The 22441-nt window shown below is 39.9% G+C and overlaps 1 protein-coding gene, 1 long non-coding RNA gene and 1 pseudogene across 3 annotated transcripts in view; 2 read left to right on the forward strand and 1 right to left on the reverse strand.

Moving 5' to 3' along the window:
- CCDC81 (coiled-coil domain containing 81) overlaps positions 1-13538 on the forward strand; it is a 49628-nt gene extending 36090 nt beyond the window's left edge. For both annotated transcript variants that reach the window (XM_001103107.5, XM_028833893.2), the window contains 5 exons: positions 1121-1293; positions 3695-3773; positions 4011-4231; positions 8863-8988; positions 11230-13538. In XM_001103107.5, coding sequence (XP_001103107.4) covers positions 1121-1293; positions 3695-3773; positions 4011-4231; positions 8863-8988; positions 11230-11371 — 741 coding nt within the window. In that variant the 3' untranslated portion in view covers positions 11372-13538. The remainder of the gene's footprint in view (positions 1-1120; positions 1294-3694; positions 3774-4010; positions 4232-8862; positions 8989-11229) is intronic.
- Positions 1-20668, reverse strand: part of LOC114672372 (uncharacterized) — an 82006-nt gene extending 61338 nt beyond the window's left edge. The window contains exon 1 of the long non-coding RNA XR_013404244.1: positions 20525-20668. This is a non-coding gene — a long non-coding RNA (uncharacterized LOC114672372). The remainder of the gene's footprint in view (positions 1-20524) is intronic.
- A 735-nt stretch (positions 20669-21403) lies between these two features.
- Positions 21404-21983, forward strand: LOC144334438 (protein tyrosine phosphatase type IVA 1 pseudogene; annotated as a pseudogene).
- The last annotated feature ends 458 nt before the right edge of the window (positions 21984-22441 follow it).

The following is a 22441-nucleotide window of genomic DNA, read 5'->3' on the forward strand; positions in this document are numbered from 1 at the left end:
TGCACTTAATGTTCCTTCTGTATGGAACACAGGTCTCCCTGATATTTACAGTGAGGGTGATTCATCTTCTCCATGGAAAAACCTTCCCTTAATAACCAACCAGTTTAGCTCTTTTCCCACCCAGCCACTTGCTATCATAAGGGCTTCCTAGCACTTAGCACTATCTTAAATGACCCGATGTACCGTTTCTTGTTCCTTGTCTGTCTCCTGCACCAGCATGCAGGCTTGATGAGTGTGAGGATCTCTGTTGTTGCTCACTGTTGGATCACCAGGGTCTGGAATGGCCAGGCCCACAGTAGGTATTCAGTTTGCCCTCTTTCCAGCTCCTCTCTGTCCTTGCATGATTTTGCACGCACTCAGAATTCCTTCTTCCTTCCATCTGGATGTTGTAAATGCTAACTCACAACCTACTCCATGGAGTCCTTTTTCCTCTGTCTCAGCAATGGGATTCCAGTTGAAATTGACCCAATTGTCCCACAGACAGGTTTTTTTGTTTGTTTATTTTTGTTTTTATTTTAAATAAACATAGAAATTGACCCTTTTGGTCTTAAAGCTTGAAACTTAACATTTGTTTTATCTGAGTTTCTTCCTCAGGAAAAAACCACTAGGCCTTCCAAAAAGTATCAAAGAATTGAAACTCATCAGATTATTGCATTCAGACAATGAGCCAGGCCCCTCCACTGACCATGATTGCTTCCTTATCCCTCCCGAATTCTGGTTTTCCCATACATAGTTTCAATTCTTCCCTGCTATATAAACCCCTACTTTTAGTTGGTCAAGGAGATGGATTTGAGACTGATCTCTCATCTCCTTGGCTACAGCACCCAATTAAAGCCTTCTTCCTGGGCAATAATCATTGTCTCAGTGATTGGCTTCCTGAGCGGTGAGGACCTAGACCAAACCCCTGGTGTTTTCGTAACATAGTCAGCTCAGCTCAGCTTTATCCTTGAACACACTCATATGATTCTGTGGGTTACCTCAACACTAGCTGGTCAGTGTGTTGAGGGCTGGGCAAATATTATAAATTAAGAAATATTTTCTGTTTGACTTTAGTATTCTGAATTATTAACGTTGTTTTTTGGTATTCTAGCATAAATGAATTGCTTCTCTTTCATTCTAGAAATCCTTCCTATTTGACAAACGGCCACTCAGTCCTGCGTTTAATGCTCTTAAGCAAGAGGAATATTCCCGGAGTCTCCTGAAACAAATGGATAACAGACAGGAAAACGAAATAAAGCAAAGACAATACAGAGAGTTGATGGATCGCCTGGAACAAGTGCAACTCACAGAGGAGTAAGTCCAGCTACACACGCTCTGAAAGATGGATTTGGAATTTTCATGTGGTTACTTTCCATGTAGGATTGAATCAGCATTGGTAGTTTCATTAGCACGCTGTAACCAACTGAGCAGACTAACCCAGTTAGCAGCCAGTACTGAAATGGGAAAAGTTCTCTTGTCCCCCTCGCAGGGCACGCAATGGGGGTGTGGCTTGCTTCTTCAGTGCCCTGCTGCTCAAACCTCTAGGAGAGCATACAGACGGGCAGGCTGTGGGGCTCTGGCCACACAGCGGCATCTAGGGGTGAATGTTTACAGCTCCTGAAGCCCCAGCGGGCATGTGTTACAGACAGCTCTTTTAGTTTAGCCGTCTGTCGGGGGCTTATGTTAGGGCAATTAGACCCCTGCCTTATCGCAAGGAGAGGGCTTTCTGTATCCAAGGGTTCTTGCCTTGGTATACCAGAAGAATCGGATCACATGTGGGCTTGGAGAATGAGTGCAAGGTTTTACTGAGTGGAAGTAGCTTTCAACAGATGGATGAGCCAGAAAGGAGATGGTTTTCCCCTGGGGTCGGGCTGCTGTGCAGCCCGGGTTCCCCTCCAACCACCTCAGCCAAACTCCACGTTATTCTGCAGGTTGACGGCCTGCTGGCGTGCCAGTGCCTGTTGGTGTGCTCTGGACATCCTCTCAACGTCCAGCCCCTTGTGTGTTCCTCTGCTGATGTGTTTCTCTTGACGTCCAGCCGCTTGTGTGCCTGCCTGCTAGGGTCTCAGGGGTTTTTAGAGGCACAGGATGGGGGTGTGGCAGACCAGGGTGGTCTTGAGAAATGCAACATTTAGGCAGGAAAACAAAAATGCCTGTCCTTATCTAGGTCCATGGGCACAGGTGGAACCCTAGCCAGGGACCATGTCCTAGGGTGGAGTCCTAGCCAGGAACCATGCCCTTCCCCCACTTCCATATCATTTAAAGGGACCACGCTCTTCCCTTCCCAGCACTTCCCTTCTGTATCAGTACCATAATTTTTTATTACAAAAATGAAAAAGCTGTCATAGTTATAATTATAGTAGTGATAGTCAATCTGTAATTACTATAATACAGAGCATAATCTTGTATTGTTTTTGCAATCGCCAATACCAGTAGATGAAGAAAGGGACTTGTCTTGAGCAGCTGTTCCTAGCTATTAGATGTTCAAATGACCTCATGGCAAAGCTGAGGTTTTATTATAATTATGTAGGGGTGTCCAATGGAACCTGAGGGCAGGAATGTACAGGGAACATAGGAAGGACTGGAACCAGTGACTAAAAAGCCACGTAAAGCGGCTTTCCCTCTGCTTACATACACAGCCCCTTAGTTAACACTGTCTGTGTTCCAGCTCAAACTTGGAGAGTGGTACTCTCAATTCCACATTTTCAGGAAAGAGCATCTGATTGGTCCAGATTGGGCTATCTGAGGCCTGGGATAGGGTCAGGGACATGGAGTTTATATATGCCTAAGGGGGCCCACATTTTTGCTGCTGAGATTGGGAGAACAACTATGGAGGCTGTTATAGTGTGAACAGAAACTCCTAAAACAAATAAGAAGCAAGCTTCCGTGATGAAAAAATGTATTTCTATAAAATGTATATGTTCCATTATACTCACTTGAAAGATCGTATATAGGTTCTTTAGAAGTTACATATAATAGAACCATAATTTTTAATAGGATAGGTAACTTAAGAGATTTCAAAATAGAATCAGTTTATAGAATGAATAGTCACTTCCTGCTTTCTTATCTAGATTTTTAAAATAACTGGTGGGTGTAGGAAGAGGTGGAGTGGTGGTGATGTGTCTGCTGTTTTAGTAGTAAGCCATTTGGACAATATGGTCAGTCACCTATCTATACCTGTCCTGTCCTGTGTTCAACACACTGTTCACTAGCCTATGGAGTTTTTGTTTTGTTTTTTTTGTTTTTTTTTTTTGCTGGAGTCTCGCTCTGTTGCCCAGGCTGGAGTGCAGTGGTGTGATTTTGGCTTACTGCAACCTCCACCTCCCAGGTTCATGCAATTCTCCTGCCTTAGCCTCCTGAGTAGCTGGGATTACAGGCACCCACCACCACCCCCGGCTAATTTTTGTATTTTTAGTAGAGACAAGGTTTCACCATGTTGGCCAGGTTGGTCTCGGACTCCTGACCTCAAGTGATCTGCCCACTGCAGCCTCCCAAAGTGCTGGGATTACACACATGAGCCACTGTGCCCGGTCGCCTATGGATTTGAGTTACTCTTTTCTTTCTTAAAATGAAAGCTACCAGAATAAAACATCCATTTTTATTTACCAGACTCTTATTCCTATTTAATATTTATTAAACCTGTTTTGATGATGTTAATCCGTATTACTAAAGACTGCAAAACTGTGGTCCATCTTCTCCTGTTCTTAACTGCCAGACTTGCTGTGCAAAGAGCGAAATTTTTAAAAGATAAGATGGAAGAAACACAGTGTTACAAGAGAGCTTTGGATGCACAGGTAAGGGGACAAATATTACTGTTTTTAAAATTATGCAATGCTTCAATAACATCCTAAAATATGTATAAGTTGTTATATTTTTATGTGTTGTGCATTTGGTAGTTTTTGTGTCCCACATTCCTTCCTGTAAGACACTGGTATTTTACCACGTTACAGGGTTGTGCATAAAGTTTATTCCCTGATAGAATGCTTATGTGCATTATGTGTATCTCTGCATTATGTGTATCTTTGTTTAAGATAAAGAACAAACCCTCTCGGCTGCCGCCCTTTGAGCCAGACTCCTCTGAGCCCATCTTTGGTAAGAATGAAGGTGAACTGATGGTGGAAAAGCAAAAGCGAGAACAAAATTACATGAAACACCAGCTGGAGGCAGCTGCTAACCACAAGAGGAAAGCCATCCTGCATCAACTAGTGGACCAGAGGCGGGATTTGCAAATGCTTCAGAGGACACAAAGAGAGTAAGGAGACCCCTGATCTTTCTCCCTCCACCTTTCCTCACTTATTCCGCTTCCTTTCTCTCTCTTTCTCCACCCTGTCCCTGCCCCTCATCTTTCTCATACAATAGTAGAGAAGAATAGGAAGAATAATAGCTAACACATTGAGGAGTTATTTGTGTGAGACATTGTTTTAAACTTATTACATGCTTCATCTTGTTTTATCCTAATTCCTTATCTGAACAAAAAGTTACTAAGTAAAATTTTAAAAACCTCTCTTGACACTTTAGTGTTTTCCAAAGTGGTTGTACTACTTTACATTCCCAACCAATAGTGTATGAGAATTCCAGTCCTCCCCATCATTCCCAGCACTTGGGGTAATCAGTCTTTATTTTATTTTATTTTATTGATTGAGACAGGGTTTTGCTCTGTCACCCAGACTGGAGTGCAGTGGCATGATCATGGCTCACTGCAGCCTCAACATCCTGGACTCAAGCAGTTCTCCCACCTCAGCCTCTGGAGTATCTGGAACTACAGGCGAGTGCCACCATGCCCAGCTAATTTTTAACCCTTTTGGGGAGACAGGGTCTCACTATGTTGCCCAGGCTGGTCTTGAACTTCTGAGTTCAAGCAATCCTCCTGCCTCAGCTTCCCAAAGTGTTGGGATTATAGGTGTGAGCCACAGCACCCAGCCCGATCGGTCTTTTTAATTTTAGCTGTTCTAACAGGTGTATAGTGGTGTCTCATGCTTTAATTTGCATTTCTTTAATGACTAGTGATGTTGAACATCATTTCATATGCCTATTTGCCATCCGTGTATCTTCTTTGGTTAAGGGTATAAAGTATCAATCCAAATCTTTTGCTTATTTTATAAACTCTTTTCTCATTGTTGAGTTTTGAAAGTTCTTCATATATTTTGTGTACAAGTCCTTTATCTGATATATTTGTAAAGCCTAAACATGCCTGAAAGGAAGATGTCTTTCCCACTGATTTTTTTTAAAAAATGTAATCCCTTAGGTAAGCATTCAGCTCCTCTTTAGCTTCTGTTTTATAACAGCAGAACCACCATCACTTGTCCCATAGTGGGAAGCAAAGTGTGCTTTCCATAGCCAGATATGGGACCTCTGTATTTGTTGCTAAGACTATTGCTACTTCCTGCTTCTGTTAGCTTCTCTAGTTATTTCCTAAGCTTGGAATCAGGAGGGTTAAACTCTGTCACTTTTAAGTTGTATGACTTGGGCCATATCACATGTAAGGTCTCTGAGCCTTATTGTCCTCATATGAGAAAGAAGAATAATCACATCTGCCCCTCCTATCCTTACTGGGAGAATTAGATGAGATTATGTATGTGAGAGCATTTGCAGAAACTGTACAAATCCCTATTTCTGTATTGGTCAGATCTTGTTTTCTGTTTACATATTCTTTACTGGTTATTGCAGATTCTCTCACTTCCCTTATCTTTTCCAACTCCCTTCCCTGGTCCCTCTCTGGTTCATCTCAACATGTGATCTTAGATTCTCTTGTGACAAATAGGCGGCCACTTTCTTTCAAAGGGGATAATTTAGTCAGAGTGATCCAGACAGGACTCTAAGCTATTTATACTTGTTTTTTTTCTTTTTGCTCTTATTTTCAAAAATAACAATTCATTCTCATTAAAAGAAATCAACTGAAGGCTAGCTGGGCACGATGGCTCACGCCTGTAATCCTACCACTTTGGGAGACCAAGGCAGGCAGATCACTTGAGCCCAGGAGTTTGAGAACAGCCTAGGCAACATGGTGAAACTCCGTCATTACTAAAAATACAAAAATTAGCTGGGCGTGATGGTGCGTGCCTGTAATCCCAGCTATTCGGGTGGCTGAGGCACAAGAATGCTTGAACCTGGGAGGCAGAGGTTGCAGTGAGCTGAGATTGCGCCACGGCACTTCAGCCTGGGCGAGAGAGATTGCCTCAAAAAAAAAAAAAAAAAAAAAAAAGGCTAATAATCTCCCCTACTAAGTAGCCAATATATATGTGCATATTGCTTAAATAGGAAATGTTTAAAAATTTTTTTGTAAAAAAAAATTAAAAAATAGGATACATATTAACCTTATTTTTTACAAAAAAATTTAAACAATTTTTCCTGTTTAAGCAATATGCACACATATTTTTCCTTCCACTTTTGTAAATGAAATAGTCTATGAGATCTTATCTATTACTCTGCAAACTAATCTTTCTTTAACCTAACAATATCATATACAAGTCAGTACATATATATAAGAATCATCTTCTTTAATAGCAGCATATTATCTATAATACAGATGTATAACAATTTAACTTTTGCATTATTGATGAACATTCACTTTGTTTCCAGATATTTTGCTATTACAACAATTCTGAATTAAACATTTTTAATATAGTGGTTCTTGTTTCTATCAGATAAATTCCCAAAAGTGGGGCTGCTGGGTCAAGTGTATGGTACATTTAATTTTCCTTTTTTTTTTTTTTTTTTGAGACAGAGGCTCAATCTGTCACCCAGGCTGGAGTACAGTGGTGCAATCTTGGCTCACTGAAACCTCTGCCTCCTAGGTTCGGGTAATTCTCATGCCTCAGTCTCACAGTAGCTGGGACTAGAGGCACACGCCACCACTCCTGGCTAATATATGATACATTTGAAATATTACCAGAAACTGACAGTTAAATTGCTAAGAAGGCATAGCAACTTGTTTCTCAGCAGTGTTGTGAGAATGCCAGTTGTCCCCCACATAACCTCTGCCTCATTTTCTTACTTTCTAGGCATTTAAAATGCTTTTAACCTATCGTTTAAAAAATAACATAATAATGGCCAACAAGCAAATGAAAAATGATTAACAACATGAATTATTATGAAAGTGCAAACCAAAATCACAGTGAGATACCATGTCACATCCATCAGGATAGCTACTATGAAAAAAAAATAACAAGCGTTGGTGAGAAGTAGAAACCTTTGTGTACTGTTGGTATGAACATAAAATGGTACAGTTGCTATGGAAAACAGTATGGTGGTTCCTCAAAAAATTAAAAATAGAACTACTACATCATCCAGTAATTCCCCTTCTGGCTATGTATTCAAAAAAATTGAAAGCTGATCTCAAAAGTTATCTGTACAGCCATGTTCATAGCAGTACTTTTTATAACAGCCAAGAAGTAGAAGCATTCCAAGTGTCCATTGACAGATGAATGGATAAACAAAATGTAGTGTGTGTATATATACACACTGTACAATGGAATTGTTATTCACTCTTAAAAAGGAAGAAAGTTCTAACACATGCTACACTGTGGATGAACCTCAAGGTCATTACGTTAAGTGAAATAAACCAGTCACAATAAGACAAAAAACTGTATGACTCCACTTATATGAGTTATCCAGAGAAGTAAAAATCACAGAAACAGAAAGCAGAATGGTGGTTGCCAAGCACTAGAGGAGGCAGAAATGGGGAGCTGTTTAATGGTATAGTTTCGGTTTTGTAATATGGAAGCGTTCTGGAGATTGGTTGCATCACATGAATGTACTTAACACTAAGTAACTGTACACTTGAAAATGGTTAAGATAGTAAATTTTGTTATGCATTTTTTTTAAAACCACAATAAAAAATCTACGAAAAGAAAAATAACTTATGAAAAAAGTAATAGGTACTCTTCAGTCACTGAGCTCCAACTATGTGATAGGCACTGGCACTTCCTGTGTATCATTTGGTCTTTATAATAACCACACAATAGCTGCTCAATCAATGCTTGTTAGATGAAAAGGTGTGCCGTTTTAGGAAAAAGTGAGACAGTAGAGAGGACATTAACTGATTTTTATTGGAGGATCCTGACACCCAGTGGCTGCTGCTACCTGTAACACAAAGCCCTTCAGAGCAGGCTACATCAACAGTTACATTTTGTGAAGCTCCTTCTAGATTTCAATGAGAACTGACAGTAAACGTTTCAGTTTGGCAAGAAATAGACACATAATCTGAACCAGGCTTAAGGTGATTCACAACAGTAGTGATGGAGTGTTTGGAGACCAGTGATAGAAACACAACACTGGGAATATCTCCCTATGAAGAGAGAGATTATACTGCAGTCACTTCTTCGATGACATGGCCTTCACCAAACATTCCTGTTGTTTTTTTTTTTCTTGCCTTCTTCACAATGTTAATGTTTTCTCTATTTGCTTTTCCATTGCTTAGTCACTTGTGTTTATTTTCTCTTTTTGTAGACTTTCATTTGTATACCTATCTATTTTCCCTTGTAAAATGTCTGCAGTGACTGGTAGGCTGAGTACTGGCAGCTTAGAGGCTGGACTAAAAGGAAAGAAACAGAGTATAGGAAATCCATTTGGGATGATTCTTCAGATAAGTTACATTAGCCTCAAAGGAAATTAATAGTTTTACAGGCTGAAGTTGTTAATTGAAAAAAGGTTTCAATCCTATTAAATCAAAGCAGGATTGAAGATGAAAGACCTCTGACCCATAAATTATTTGAGAGCTAGGAATTTCAGTATGCTTTTACAGTGTTCACACTTTTTAGTATATTTCAGAGTAGTGAACAAAACCAGAAGGTTTTTCTGTTTAACATAAAAGGAATGGGGCTCCCAAAGTTGGTGCATGCTCTTACCAAGTATTATGGAGTCAGACTGTTCTTTTCTCTCCAGGCATGTGGCAGACAGAACCGCTGAGCTGGAGCGAGTAAATAGAATCAACCAATGCTTACAGGAGGACTGGGAAAGGAGTGCTGTGATGAAGAAGCAGCGAGACCTGGAGGAGAAGGCTTTTGAACGGTAATGCCTGATTGGAACCCCAAAATTCTCCCGCTTCTTGTGGGACGGCAATGGGTTTCAAGTGGAACTCCACTTGATTAGTAGTGGCTGCCTAGAGAACTCTGTGAAGAAAGCAAGTCTGTATTCCATGGGAAATACTGCCATGATTGATTAGAAATGTCTGTTATAGACATGGGATTGAAGAATGCTGCGTTGTATGCTAGGTATTTACTAACCCTGCTCTAATATTTGCCTCTGCTTAGGGTGGCTTTATTTGCTTTTTGTGGAGAGTGAAGATTCTCTTTGGAAATAACTATTTGGAAGTAGGGGGAGTGAGTTTCCAATCTGAACATTTTCAAGGCTTAGGGAATGGTTATTTAAGAGCAGGGTCAGGGGTCGTAAGATTGGCAATTGGAAAAGTAAGATGCCTATTATGGAGCCAACCAAGAGCATCTTTCTGAAATTATTATATGCCTGACCTCTCCTCAGCTTAACTATTCACATCACTGCTGTTGTATTACACCTTGAAAACAAAATTAACATACGAATGTAAGGTATGATTTTATAGCATGTTAAAAATGTGATGAAACAGATCAAGTCTATACAACCAAATTATTAAAAGCCAAATATACCAAAATAATAGTTTAAATTGCCAATTATCAATTAATTTTTAATCATGGATAAAATCTGTAGAATGGATCTTGATCTGTAACTCTCCTTTTCCTTTTAGGTTTTCTTGTAAAGCATTTCTCACCTATCTTTCTAATGAGTAGAACCCATATTTTGTGACAATGAAAGTATGAGTGATGATGTGGAAAATAGGATCCAAAGGAGAAGTGGAGTCATTTGGCTTAGAAAAAAGGAGAGGAAAGGGCAGTTGGGGATTTCAAGCTATTTTCTCAATGATCTGGGAAGGCAGGTAAAAGTCAGTGAGATTAATGCTAGGAAGATTTCAGTTGTGTTTGGGAAGAGTGCTTGGCCAACATGGTGATAAAGGATTGAGGAGACCCAGAAAATAATGTTGAGTGGCAGGCTAACAAATCTACTCCAGGTATATCGTGAAGCAGACTTGTCTGAGGACCTAGGCCAAGTGTGGACAGATACTTGAGCAGGCAGCAGTAGGAAGAAGGAATTGGTTGGTATAAAAAGAAAATAAAGCAAAAGTAAAACCAAAGTCCATATGCATGCAGTTAGCACATGATACTCTGTTCCAGCCAGTTAGGTCTTCCCCTGCTCACTTCCAAGGTAGTTTATTCTTTTTTCTTTTAAGACTGCCCTTGATAATCCTTCTTAAACAGAATTCTGGCTGGATGCCATGACTCATGCCTGTAATCCCAGCACTTTGGAAGGCTGAGGCGGATGGACTGCTAGAGTTCAGAAGTTTGAGACTAGCCTGAGCAAATATGGTGAAACCCTGTCTCTACCAAAAATACAAAAATTAGCTTGGTGTGGTAGTACACACCTGGCATTCCAGCTACTCAGGAGGCTGAGGTGGGTGGATCGCTGGAGCCCAGGAAGTCGAGGCTGCAGTGAGCTGTGATCGACCCACTGCATTCCAGCCTGGTGACAGAGGGAGACCCAGTATCAAAAAAAAAAAAAAAAAAAAAAAAGAAAAGAAAAGAAAAGGAAAATCCACCTATGGAGAAATTTTGATGGGGTGGAAGAGCACATGAGGGACTCTTTCATAATGAAGAAAAACTATCAAAGGGGAAAATCAGTTACTACTGCCTGTTTATCTCTGCTTTTAGTTGCTTTCGTCTTCCTCTTTGTCTCCACTCCCTCTCCTGCCCTTAATTCTCCAGAGGCTCCTGGGATATTTCATTTTAAGTCCACTTAACTCTCTGCTGTTGTTAGCTGATAACCAGCAACTTAATGGTTGATCTTCCTCTCAAACACTGTCTCCTGGGAGCTCAGCAGGTAGAGGTATAATCCACATGGCAAAACAGTCAATACAGAGGCTTTGGAGCCACTGTCGGCTGGCTGTGTGACCTTCAGCAAGTTCTCTGTGGGCTTGGGTGGCTGAGGCTGGGAGGGGTAGAGTCAGACTGCTGTGAAGGCACAAGTTGGGGCTTTTTATTAAGTGGAGAATGACAAGCCAGCAGAGGTTTGGAAGCAGGGGATGTCAGGAGGGGGTGAACTGCCACATGGCAAGCAGGGAACACAAGGTGTTACTTTTGTGTACCTCCTGCCATACCAGCTTCCAAGTTGGGCCTCTAGAGGCTCCAGAAACCTGCTAATCTGCATTTGCTCTCCTCTCCTCAGGGCTTCAGACAAGCTGTTTCTCCTAGACCAGTGTGAGAAGTATCGGCGCTGCAAGCAGTGCCAGAGGCGCACCTCCAATGTGGGCGAGAGCAACCTGTGGCCCCTGAACAAGTTCCTGCCAGGCTCCCGGTTGCTTGTGTAAAACTCAAAGTTTGGATCTGTGTTTCCTGGGGAAAGTTTTTATCTTTTACATGTCTGGGGGTGATTGTGAAACTGCATATTTTTACCTCAGAGAAAAAAATCATTGTTTAGGTTTGGTGCTTTCATTAGATTGCTTGTTAAGCCCTTATTGAATTCACTCCTGCCTTTCTCCCACCCCCACTTATTTCCTATACTCGTCTCTGATGGCAGTGAAGGTGTCTAAATGGTCCTGAGGGCTACAACCTGCTGCACAGGGGCTGGGAAGGGGACCCAGATTCATTATGGCTGCTGGGGTACTGCTGACCCAGCCCTGCTGCTGCTTCGTGAATTTGTGTACAAAACTTTTTTCGTCTGTAATGAATAGTGGCAATAATAAATATTTTCTAAGTGCCCGACTGTGCACGACAATTCATAATGGTACATTTTACCCCTCTCCCCTCCCCCAACCCTAGACTTTTCCAGAGGGGTATATGTGTGAACATCACAGAGATGGGTTTGACTATTTACCTAGGAGGCCAGAAAAATGCTCCCTGAGTTTTCTCATTGATGACATACCTGGGACTTTAGTGGGGCCTCCCAAGATATCATTCCCTTGTCCAGCTATTTCCATGCCCTTGGAATAACTGTGCACTGTGAGGTGAGTCTCCCACTACTTCACTTCATTCTTGAGCTGTAGGTGCTGTTCAAGAGGACTCATCTCCCTGTCAGAAGACTGACTTTCAGTTAAGGTATGGCTGTTCTCAACTAAAAACTTTCTTCATTTATCTGCATACTTTCTTCTCTCCCTGCCCTGTCCGACTAATTGAGGTAAAATAGAGTGAAGTCTAGATTTCTGAAATACAAAAGCTAAGAAGGAAGTCTCTTAGACTATTTGTTTTCTGCCTGCCACATCTCTCCCTTGGGAAATGAGGGAAAGTTTATGTGGGAAGATGTTTGTGAACATTTAAACTTTCATTTTGCCCTACTACAAATACAAAATAGGAATGTGTTGAGCCCTGAAAAGTTAAGGAGAAAATATTCACTCAAGCTGATACTGGACAAATTTTGTTGCTAATGTTATCTTTTTCTATGAAAACAAGCATACCTGCTGATGATCACAATTTTTTGGAACCTCTTCTCTAATCTTTCTCCATTTCTGCCTTTCATTTCCCCAAAAAATCATTCTATGGAGGGCCAATCTGTAGGGAGACCCCATGAAACTATTGCTATGGAATAAAAGATGAAATGCTCCTGATTATTGTAAATACAAAGTTGCATGTAGGATTGTGTAAAGACAATGCCAGGTTGGACTACCAGAATAAGCCAACAGTGCTTCCCCCTGCAGAGAGCCTACGAACAAACGTGCAGTCAGGGAGGTTTCACATCACCAAGATTCCTATCCCAGAAAAGCAGATGTTCACACCTCTGGGAATGGAATGCGACCCTTGTGGAGAGCCTATAAACAGATTCATGAGGGGCACCTGTTCATATGGATAAGATAGGGTTATAAACGCCCTCATCTTGCCATGGCTCTTCTGGGTCTCTTTAGGGTCAAGGCATACTCCCTTCTGAGAATTTCTGTTCTAACCAGTTGTCTAGCTTCACATCCTGTTTCTATGGATTGTTTGTAACCAGCTTTTGCTGCAACTGTTACTGCTGATTAATATCTTGCTAATCATAGGTTATGGAAAGACTGTGTTTCTGTTTTAAGGCTGTGTTAGAAATTACTGATGCACACACTATATTGTAAATTCTTATCTCTGTATACTGTACTTCTGCATACAGATGTTATGTTAAAGAATTACTTTATCCCCATGTGACCATCTCACCTCATAATCCAATGACCCTAAATCCCTCACTAACCTACCCCCGCCCTCACTAAACTTAATAATAAATGCTGGCATATCCACTGCATTGGCGGCATCGCGGGACCAGAAGGCAGTGACCCCTCTGGACCCAGCTTTCACTACCTTGCGTGTGTCTATTATTTCTCGACCTGCCAATCCGCCTGGGAACAAAGAGCCCCTTTGCATTGCAGACTGCTGGCCAGATCCCGCAATACCAATCATCGTTAACCAATATTTAAAACAACAGGCTTTCCCCAACACTGCCTGACCTGCCTGAATCTACATCTGCTGCACCCTTGAAGTAATTTGTCTCTAATATGTAATAAATTACTATAATAGTGTTATACTAATATATTTTTTAAAAATATAGAATGCTGGCTGGGGGCAGTGGCACACGCCTGTAATCCCAGCACTTTGGGAGGCCGAGGTGGGTGGATCGTGAGGTCAAAAGATTGAGACCGTCCTGGCCAACATGGTGAAACCCCGTCTCTACTAAAAATACAAACATTAGCTGGGTGTGGTGGCACGTGCCTGTAGTCCCAGCTACTCGGGAGGCTGAGGCAGGAGAATCACTTGAACCCAGGGGTGGTGGTTGCAGTGAGCTGAGATCACACTACCACATTGCAGCCTGGTGACAAAGCGAGACTCCGTCTCAAAAAGAAAAAAAGTAGAATTCCTTGTTAAAGAAAAATAAGTTAATTTTGGTATGTTCAGGTGAGCAGATTTAACTTCATAGACCTTTTTACTGGAGGAATTGAATTTATAATTTACTGTCATGGGTAGCAGTCAGTACTACAGTCAGACCCTTAAAAATTGTTTTTAAAAATTATATATTGACAAATTATAGTTGTATATATTTACGGGGTATAAAGTGATATTGTGATTTTTGGATACAATGTGGAATGATTAAATCAAGTGAATTAAAATGTCCATCACCTTAAATATTTAACTTTTTGTGATAAGAATATTTGAAATTTATTCTTTTAGAGACATTGACACGTAAAGTGCTCATTATATTCACCACACTGTGCAACAGATCTCAAAACGTTATCAAACTTGGCTGGGCGTGGTGGCTCACACCTGTAAACTCGGCACTTTGGGAGGCCAAGGCAGGCAGATCACCTGAGGTCAGGAGTTCAAGACCAGCCTAGACAACATGGTGAAACTCTGTCTCTACTAAAAATACAAAAAATTAGCTGGGCATTGTGGCACACACCTGTAGTCCCAGCTACTCAAGAAGCTGAGGCAGGAAAATCGCTTGAATCCAGGAGGCGGAGGTTGCAGTGAGCTGAGATCGTGCCACCACACTCCAACCTGAGTGACAGAGCAAGACTGTCACACACACACACACACACACACACACACACAATCAAACTTATTTTTCCTATCTGAGGCTTTGTACACTTCAACAATCATCTCCCCATTCCTCCCATCCCCCACCCTCTGGGAACTATCATTCTACTCTCTGCTTATATGAGTTTTAGATTCCACATATGAGAAGATCTGGCATTTGTTTGTGTTTGGTGTACTTCACTTAGCATAATGTTCTCCAATGCTATCCACAATACCTTTACTTTTTATTTCTATGAGATCAACTTTTTTTTTTTTTTTTTTTTTTTTGAGACAGAGTCTCGCTCTGTTGTCCAGGCTGGAGTGCAGTGGTGCAATCTTGGCTCACTGCAAGCTCTACCTCCTGGGTTCATGCCATTTTCCTGCCTCAGCCTCCCGAGTAGCTGGGACTACAGGCGCCCACCACCACGCCCGGCTCATTTTTTGTATTTTTAGTAGAGACAGGGTTTCACTGTGTTAGCCAGGATGGTCTCGATCTCCTGACCTCGTGATCTGCCTGCCTCAGCCTCCCAAAGTGCTGGGATTACAGGCATGAGCCACCATGCCCAGCCAAGATCAGCTATTTTTTAGCTTCCACACATGAGTGAGAACATTCAGCGTTTAACTTTCTGTTCTTGGCTTACTTCACTAAATTCCAGTTCCATCCATGTTGCCATAAATGACGGCATTTCATTCTTTTTCATGGCTAAATATTATTCCATTATGTATATATAACACATTTTCTTTATTCATTCATCTATTGTTGGACACTTGGGTTGATTCCACATCCTGGCTATTGTGAATAGTGCTGCAAAGAACATCTCTTTTGACATATTCATATTTGACTTCAAATCTTTGGGACAAATAACCAGAAGCGAGAGTGCTGAGTCATATGGTAACTGGGGTCATATGGTAACTGTATTTTTAGTTTTTTGAGGAATCTTCATACAGTGTTTCATAATGGCTATACTAATTTATATTTCCCACCAACAGTGTACAAGGTTTTTCCCATATCTTAGCCAACACTTGTTATCTTTTCTTTTTGATAATAGCCTTTCTAATAGGTGTGAAGTCATAGCTTATTGCAGTTTTAATTTTCATCTCTCCAATGACTAGTGATGTTGAGCATTTTTTCATGTATTTGTTAGCCATTCATATATCTTCCTTTGAGAAATGTTTATTCAGGTTCCTTGCCCATGTCTCTCTTTTTTTTTTTTTTTTAATAGAGTTGAGTTCCTTATATATTTTGGATATTAATCCCTTATCATATGTATGGGTTGCAAATATTTTTCTCCCAATCTGTAGGCTGTCTCTTCACTCTATTAAATGCTCTCTTTGTTGTGTAGGAATTTTTTATTTTGATGTAATCCCATTTGTTTACTGCATATGTTGCCTGTAGTTTTGGGTCAAACCTAAAAAATCATTGCCCAGACCAATGTCATGTAGTTTTCCCTGTGTCTTCTTCTAGTAGTTTACAGTTTCCGGTTTTATGTTTATGTCTTTAATTCATTTTGAGTTGATTTTTGTATATGGTGTGAGATAAGGGTCCAATTTCATTCTCTTGTGTATGGATATCCAGTTTTCCCAGCACCATATATAGAATAGCCTGTCCTTTTCCCATTGTATATTCTTGGCACTTTTGGTGAGTATCAATTGACTGTAGATACATGGGTTCATTTCTGGGTTCTTTATTCTGTCCATTGGTTCGTATGTCTATTTTAATGCCAGTACCATGCTGTTCAGTTACCATCAGTTTATAGTATAGTTTGAAAGTAGGTAGTGTGATACCTCAAGCTTTGTTCTTTTTGGTCACAATTGCCTTGGCTATTTGTTTGTTTGTTTTGTAGTTCCGTATGAATTTTAGGATTGTTTTTTCTATATCTATGAAAAATAACATTGGAATTTTGATAGATATCGAACTGAAATCTGCAGATCATTCATGTAGTATGGACATTTTAACAATATCAATTCTTCCAGTCCATGAACATGGGATCTATTTCAATTTATTTGTCTTCTTCAATTTCTTTTGTTAATGTTTTATAGTTTTCTTTATATAAATCTTTTGCCTAATTGGTTAAACATATTCCTCAGTAATTTATTTCTAGTAGCAACTATAAATGATAGTTCTCTTGATTTCTTTTTTGGAAAGTTCCTTGTTAATGTAAAGAAATGTTACTGACTTCTGTGTGTTGATTTGTGTCCTGCAAGTTTCCTGAATTTGTTGATCAATTCTAATGGCTTTTTGTTAGAATCTTAAGGGTTTTTCTTTTTTTTGTAGAAATGGGGGTCTCATAATGTTGACCAGGCTGGTTTCTAACTCCTGGCCTTAAGTGATCCTCCTGCCTTGGCTTCCCAAAGGGTTGGGATTACAGGCTTGAGCCACCACACTTGGCCTAAGGTTTTCTGTATGCAAAATTATGTTGTCAGCAAATAATAATAGTTTTATTTCTTCATTTCCTATTTGGATGTCTTTTCTTTCTTCTGCTTTATTGCTCTAAGGACTTTCAATATAACATTGAACAGAAGTGGCAAGAGTGTACATCCTTGGTCCAGATCTTAGAAGAAAGAGTTCCAAGTTTTTACTGTTGAGTATAATGTTAGCTGTAGGCTTATTATATATGGCCTTTGTTGTGCTGAAGTATATTCATTCTGCAATTAATTTGTTGAGTGTTTTTGTCATGAAAGGATGCTGAGTTTGTCAAATGCTTTTTCTGCATTTAATGAGATGGTCATATGATTTTTGTCCTTCATTCTGTTCATGTGATATATCACATTTATTGATTTGAGAATATTGAACCATTCTTGCAACCCAGGGATAAATCCCACTTGATCATGGTGAATAATCCTATTAATGTGTTGTCGGATTTGGTTTGCTATTTTGTTGAGGATTTTTGCATCTATGCTCATCAAGGATATTGGCCTGTAGTTTTCATTTCTTGTGATGTGCCTGTGTGGCTTTGGTATTAGGGTAATACTGGTCCTAAAAAGACCAGTATTGAAAGTATTATCTCCCATTCTTTTTGTTTGTTTGTTTTCGTTTTTGTTTTTGTTTTTTCCTGAGACAGTTTGTAGAGAATTGGTATTAGTTCTTCTTTAAATGTTTGGTAGAATTCAGCAGCGAAGCCATCTGTTCTTGGGCTTTTCTTTGGTGAGATACTTTTTACTACTGATTCAATTTCCTTACTCATTATTGGTTTGCTCAGATTTTTCTATTTCTTCATGATTCAGTCTTGGCAGTTTGTGTGTGTAGGAATACATCCATTTCTTCTAGGTTACACAAGTTTTTGGCAAATAATTATTCATAATAGTCTCTCATGATCCATTGTACTTCTGTGTTGTCAACTGTAACATCTCTTTATTTCTGATTTTATTTGAATCTTTTCTCTTTTTCTTTTCTAGCTAAAGGCTGGTTGATTTTATCTTTTCAAAAAATGACCTTTTAGTTTCTTTTGTATTGTTTTTCTAATCTCCAGAGCAGAAATAAAATAGAGATTAGATTATTTCTGGTCTGATCTTTATTATTTCTTTCCTTCCACTAACCTGGGCTTAGGGTTTTTAAAAAAATTCCTTGAGGTGTAACTTTTAGTTATTTGTAATTTTCTTTCTTGGTGTAGGCATTTATTGCTATAAACTTCCCTCTTAGAACTGCTTTTGCTGCATTCCATAAAGTTTGGTATATTGTGTTTTCCTTTTTGTCTCAAGATATTTTTAGATTTCCCTTTTATTTTCTTCACTGGCACACTGATTGTTCATGAGCATGTTTAATTTCCATGTATTTGTGAATTTTCCAAAATTCCTCCTGTTAATGATTTCTAGTTTCATACCATTGTGAAACCTCTGGTATAACAAGGTAAAAACTAGAAAACCCCTGTATAACAAGGTAAAAACCTAATAGCATTGTGCATTGGTTGTTAGAAGAACAAGGCAGATTCCTTCTGGTAAGTTTACCATGGCACAGAGCGGAAAGCTTTTTGAGGAGATGAAGCCCAAACTGAATTTTAAGGATAAACAGGAAAAAGCCAGGTGAAGAGAAGAAGGGGTCATGACAACAGATGTCAAGGCTGTGTGCTCCAGTCTATCAAGACTGAGATAGAGGCATGGTTATATGAATTATATGAATTATATACACATAAGGTCTAAAATGTTTTCTATCATTCAACCATTTTAAGAATCAAGCTTTTTTATAGTCCTTCACTAAACAGCAGATTTCTGAGCAAGTCTTTCTAATTTGGATCTTCTTCAATGATCCTCCTTGTTAACTACTATTCTTGTATTAGTCTAACTCTGTAATTAGCCCCAACTTGCTATCATCAAGTTCTGTCTTTTCCAGAAATACAGCACAGCCAGACCGATTAATGTATCAAAGGATTTCCTATTTCAGTGGTTTTCAATGTTTTGGGCAGTCATGGAGTCTTCTAAGAATCTGATGAAAAATATATACCCTTTTCCTAAAAACAGGTACATATTCCTATACAACATTCTGCACGCAGTTACAAGTTTCCTAGGCCCCCTGGACCACAGGCCACGAATCCCTGTTCTAGATGGCTTTCCTTCACCATTTTTACAAGCTTAGGCTATCAAAAGTAAAGGATTTAATTTGCTCTTGAAACTTCCCTTTCACTTTTCTTTTTTGGCTTTTTCTCTCCTAAAATTCTGTTACTTTGCCTTGATTTTTACATAGTTTTGCTGGGTACACAATTCTATACTGACATTTTCTCTCAGCCCTCTGAAGATATTCTTATTCTCAGGTTTCTTCTCTAACAACTGTTAGAATTTTCTAAAATGTCTAGACTTTGCTTCCTGGCCTTCACATGGCCCCTTTCTTCCTTCCTTCAAAGGGCTGAGAGAAAATGTCAAGGTAGAATTGTGTACCCAGCAAAACTTTTAACAATGAAGGGAAAGTAAAAGAATTTTAGAATAAAGCCAAAAAAGAAACCTAAAGAAAAAAACAAAATAATGGTTTACTAACAATAAGGGAAATGGATTCAACAGTGAGAGATTTTCTAGCATATATAAAACATTTATCAAAGTTGATCAGATATTCAAAGGAACCTCCAAAAAAATGCTTTTGGAAAAAAGAAAGTAACCTCAGAAAGAATCGAGCTGCAAGAAGGAATAGTGAGCAAAGAAACTGATAATATGAATAAACGTAAACAAACATTGATTTGTATAAACAATAATGTCCAATTTGTGGCATTAAAAGATTAAGATGCTTGACAACGTTAATAGTTAAAGCATACTGAATTCCTTCAAGAGACAGGAAAAGATTCTGAACCATGTTTGACTTTTTCTAAGTTATTTAAGCACTAAAAGAACACAAATAGGGTATATAATAGACCATATGTATTAGAGAGGCAGACTCCAGAGCCAAAATTCCGGGATTCAGATCTTAGCCTTGCAAAACTACCTATTGGGTACTATGCTCACTATCTGGGTGACAGAATCATCATTCATAGTCTGGGTCACGCAATATACCCATGTAACAAATGTGCACGTGCACCCTCTGAATTTATAATAAAAGTAAAAATTAGTTTTTTTAAAAACAGTCTCATCCCTGCCATTTACTAGCTGTGTGACCTTAGGCAAATTACCGTTCTATCCCTAGGTTTTTAAAGACAGGACAGTAGAAATGACACTAGTATCTAATTCATAGGGGTTTTGTATTACATTTAGATTAAGCTTCGAACAGCGCTTACCCTAAAATAAGTGCTACGGAAGTATTAGCCCCAATAAAAACTTCCAAAAGAGTAGAGGGAAAACCTTAATCCAAGACAAGTCAAGAAAGGGTAAAAAATATAGAAATATAGGTCAAATAGCATAAAATAAGAGGGCAAAAATGCATACGTGCTTTTTCAGCTAAAAAAGTTTGTCAGACTGGATTTATGCGGAAAAAAAAAAGCGCCAAATATTATGTTGTTCCCAAGAGACACAAACATGAAACAGGTAGGAAAAGATACACTAGTCAGAGTCAACGGCTGGGAAATCTTCCGCAACCTTACCTTGTCTTCCTGCAGTTTCTGTCCAGCCTCTTCCATGCTTCCTATCCCACCACCCGCGCGTCGCTCCTCAGTCCCTCTCCTCTCGAGTGGGAGACAAGGAAACTCTGAATTCATCCAGCGCTTCTTCGCTTCAGCAACCGGCTCACGTCGGCGGCGGCAGTGATGACGTCCTCACTGGTCCGCCCAACCGCGATTAGTGAAGGGGTTCGCGCGTCGCGCGCCGTCTACGAAAGAGAGGGCTTGTGACGCAACGGCACCTCGGCGTGCGCATGTTGGTTCAGTGGAGGCGCTCAGCTGGTCCTCCTAGAGTTTGTTATCCCACTGCAGCTTCACCGCGACGCCTGCGGCTGCTCCAGGCAGTGCTGCGGCCGCCCGCGGGCCCAGCTGTATGGTTAGGCCACCATTGTTCTGAGTAAACATATTCCTTTCTGTGGTATTCTTGATCGCGTGTTTATGGAGTTTCTGAAGGGCCCTGGAGATTACTGCCAGGTTCAGCACGACCTTTATGAGGACAAATGAATGGTGGAGAGTCGTTACTGCCCCACCAAGAAGCCCCCGCAAAGCAGGTCACCTGGACACAGAAGTGTAGAACTGAGATCATCAGAGCATTTTACAAGAGTTCTGACCTAGATGGGGTAACCCTTGGCGCACTTCCTTTCCATTGGCTGAGAATTACTGAATTGAAGAACCGCGGCTTCTTGTTGGAAGGTTCATTTCATTTCCTGTCAGTACCAACTTCATATTCAAAGCTCTGTGAATTTCAAGTGGAGTATATTGGCATAGACTTCAGTTTCTTGACATCATTTCTGTATTCAAAAATTTTTAATTTTTTTCATAACCATATCAGTGTCTTTTTTTTTTTTTTAAAACTAAATTAACATGGCTCTAATGAATCACCCAGCTCCAGTGGAAGTCATATACGGGAACATGAGATTTCTAATCATACATAACCCAACCAATTCGACCTTAAACAGATTTATAGAAGAACTTAAGAAATATGGGGTTACCACAATGGTAAGAGTATGTGAAGCAACTTATGACCCTGCTCTTGTGGAGAAAGAAGGCATCCAGTTTCTGGATTGGCCTTTTGATGATGGTTCATCACCATCCAACCGGATTGTTGATGACTGGTTAAGTCTTGTAGACGTTAAGTTTCGTGAAGAACCTGGTTGTTGTATTGCCGTTCACTGTGTTGCAGGTCTTGGGAGGACTCCGGTGCTTGTTGCCCTAGCATTAATTGAAAGTGGAATGAAAAACGAAGATGCAGTACGGTTTATAAGAGAAAAACGGCGCGGCGCTTTTAACAGCAAGCAACTTTTGTATTTGGAGAAATATCGTTCTCAAATGCGGCTTTGCTTCAAAGACTCCAGTGGTCACAGAAACAATTGTTGTATTCAATAAACCTGACTGCCTGATGCTATTGCCTTGAAAGTGGGACTTCAGACAAGACCTAATTTATTGTACATTTTAGCCAACATATGGGCTTAGTGAATAAGTCTGATGAAGCTTCCACAGGGATATTGAAAAGTCACGAATTTAACAGAAATGCGACTTCTATGTTTGGCTTAGTGCTATTCCCATGCCAGAAAAAATACATAAGAAATCTGCAGATTAGATGCCAAGATCCTCAGTACAAAATTTGTGTATTTTTAGTGTCATACAGAATTAAAACTCCAGGAACTATAACTTTATGTAGTTCATGCCTTAAGTCATATCAAACACTGCAAGTAGGGCCTATATGATTATTTGCCTGCTTCATGTTTACCATCCCACATGGGTCACAGTATACATGAAGTTTGTCCAACAGGTGATTTTGTTGGAGTCTTTACACATCTTGTGATTATCTGATGTCTTTCTCTAATCTCATTTTGTTATGAAAACCTCCATTTTGAAAAATCAACGTCTGATTGAAAGTTC

The sequence above is a fragment of the Macaca mulatta genome, chromosome 14 (genome assembly GCF_049350105.2).
Source record: "Macaca mulatta isolate MMU2019108-1 chromosome 14, T2T-MMU8v2.0, whole genome shotgun sequence".
Taxonomy (NCBI): Eukaryota; Metazoa; Chordata; class Mammalia; order Primates; family Cercopithecidae; genus Macaca; species Macaca mulatta.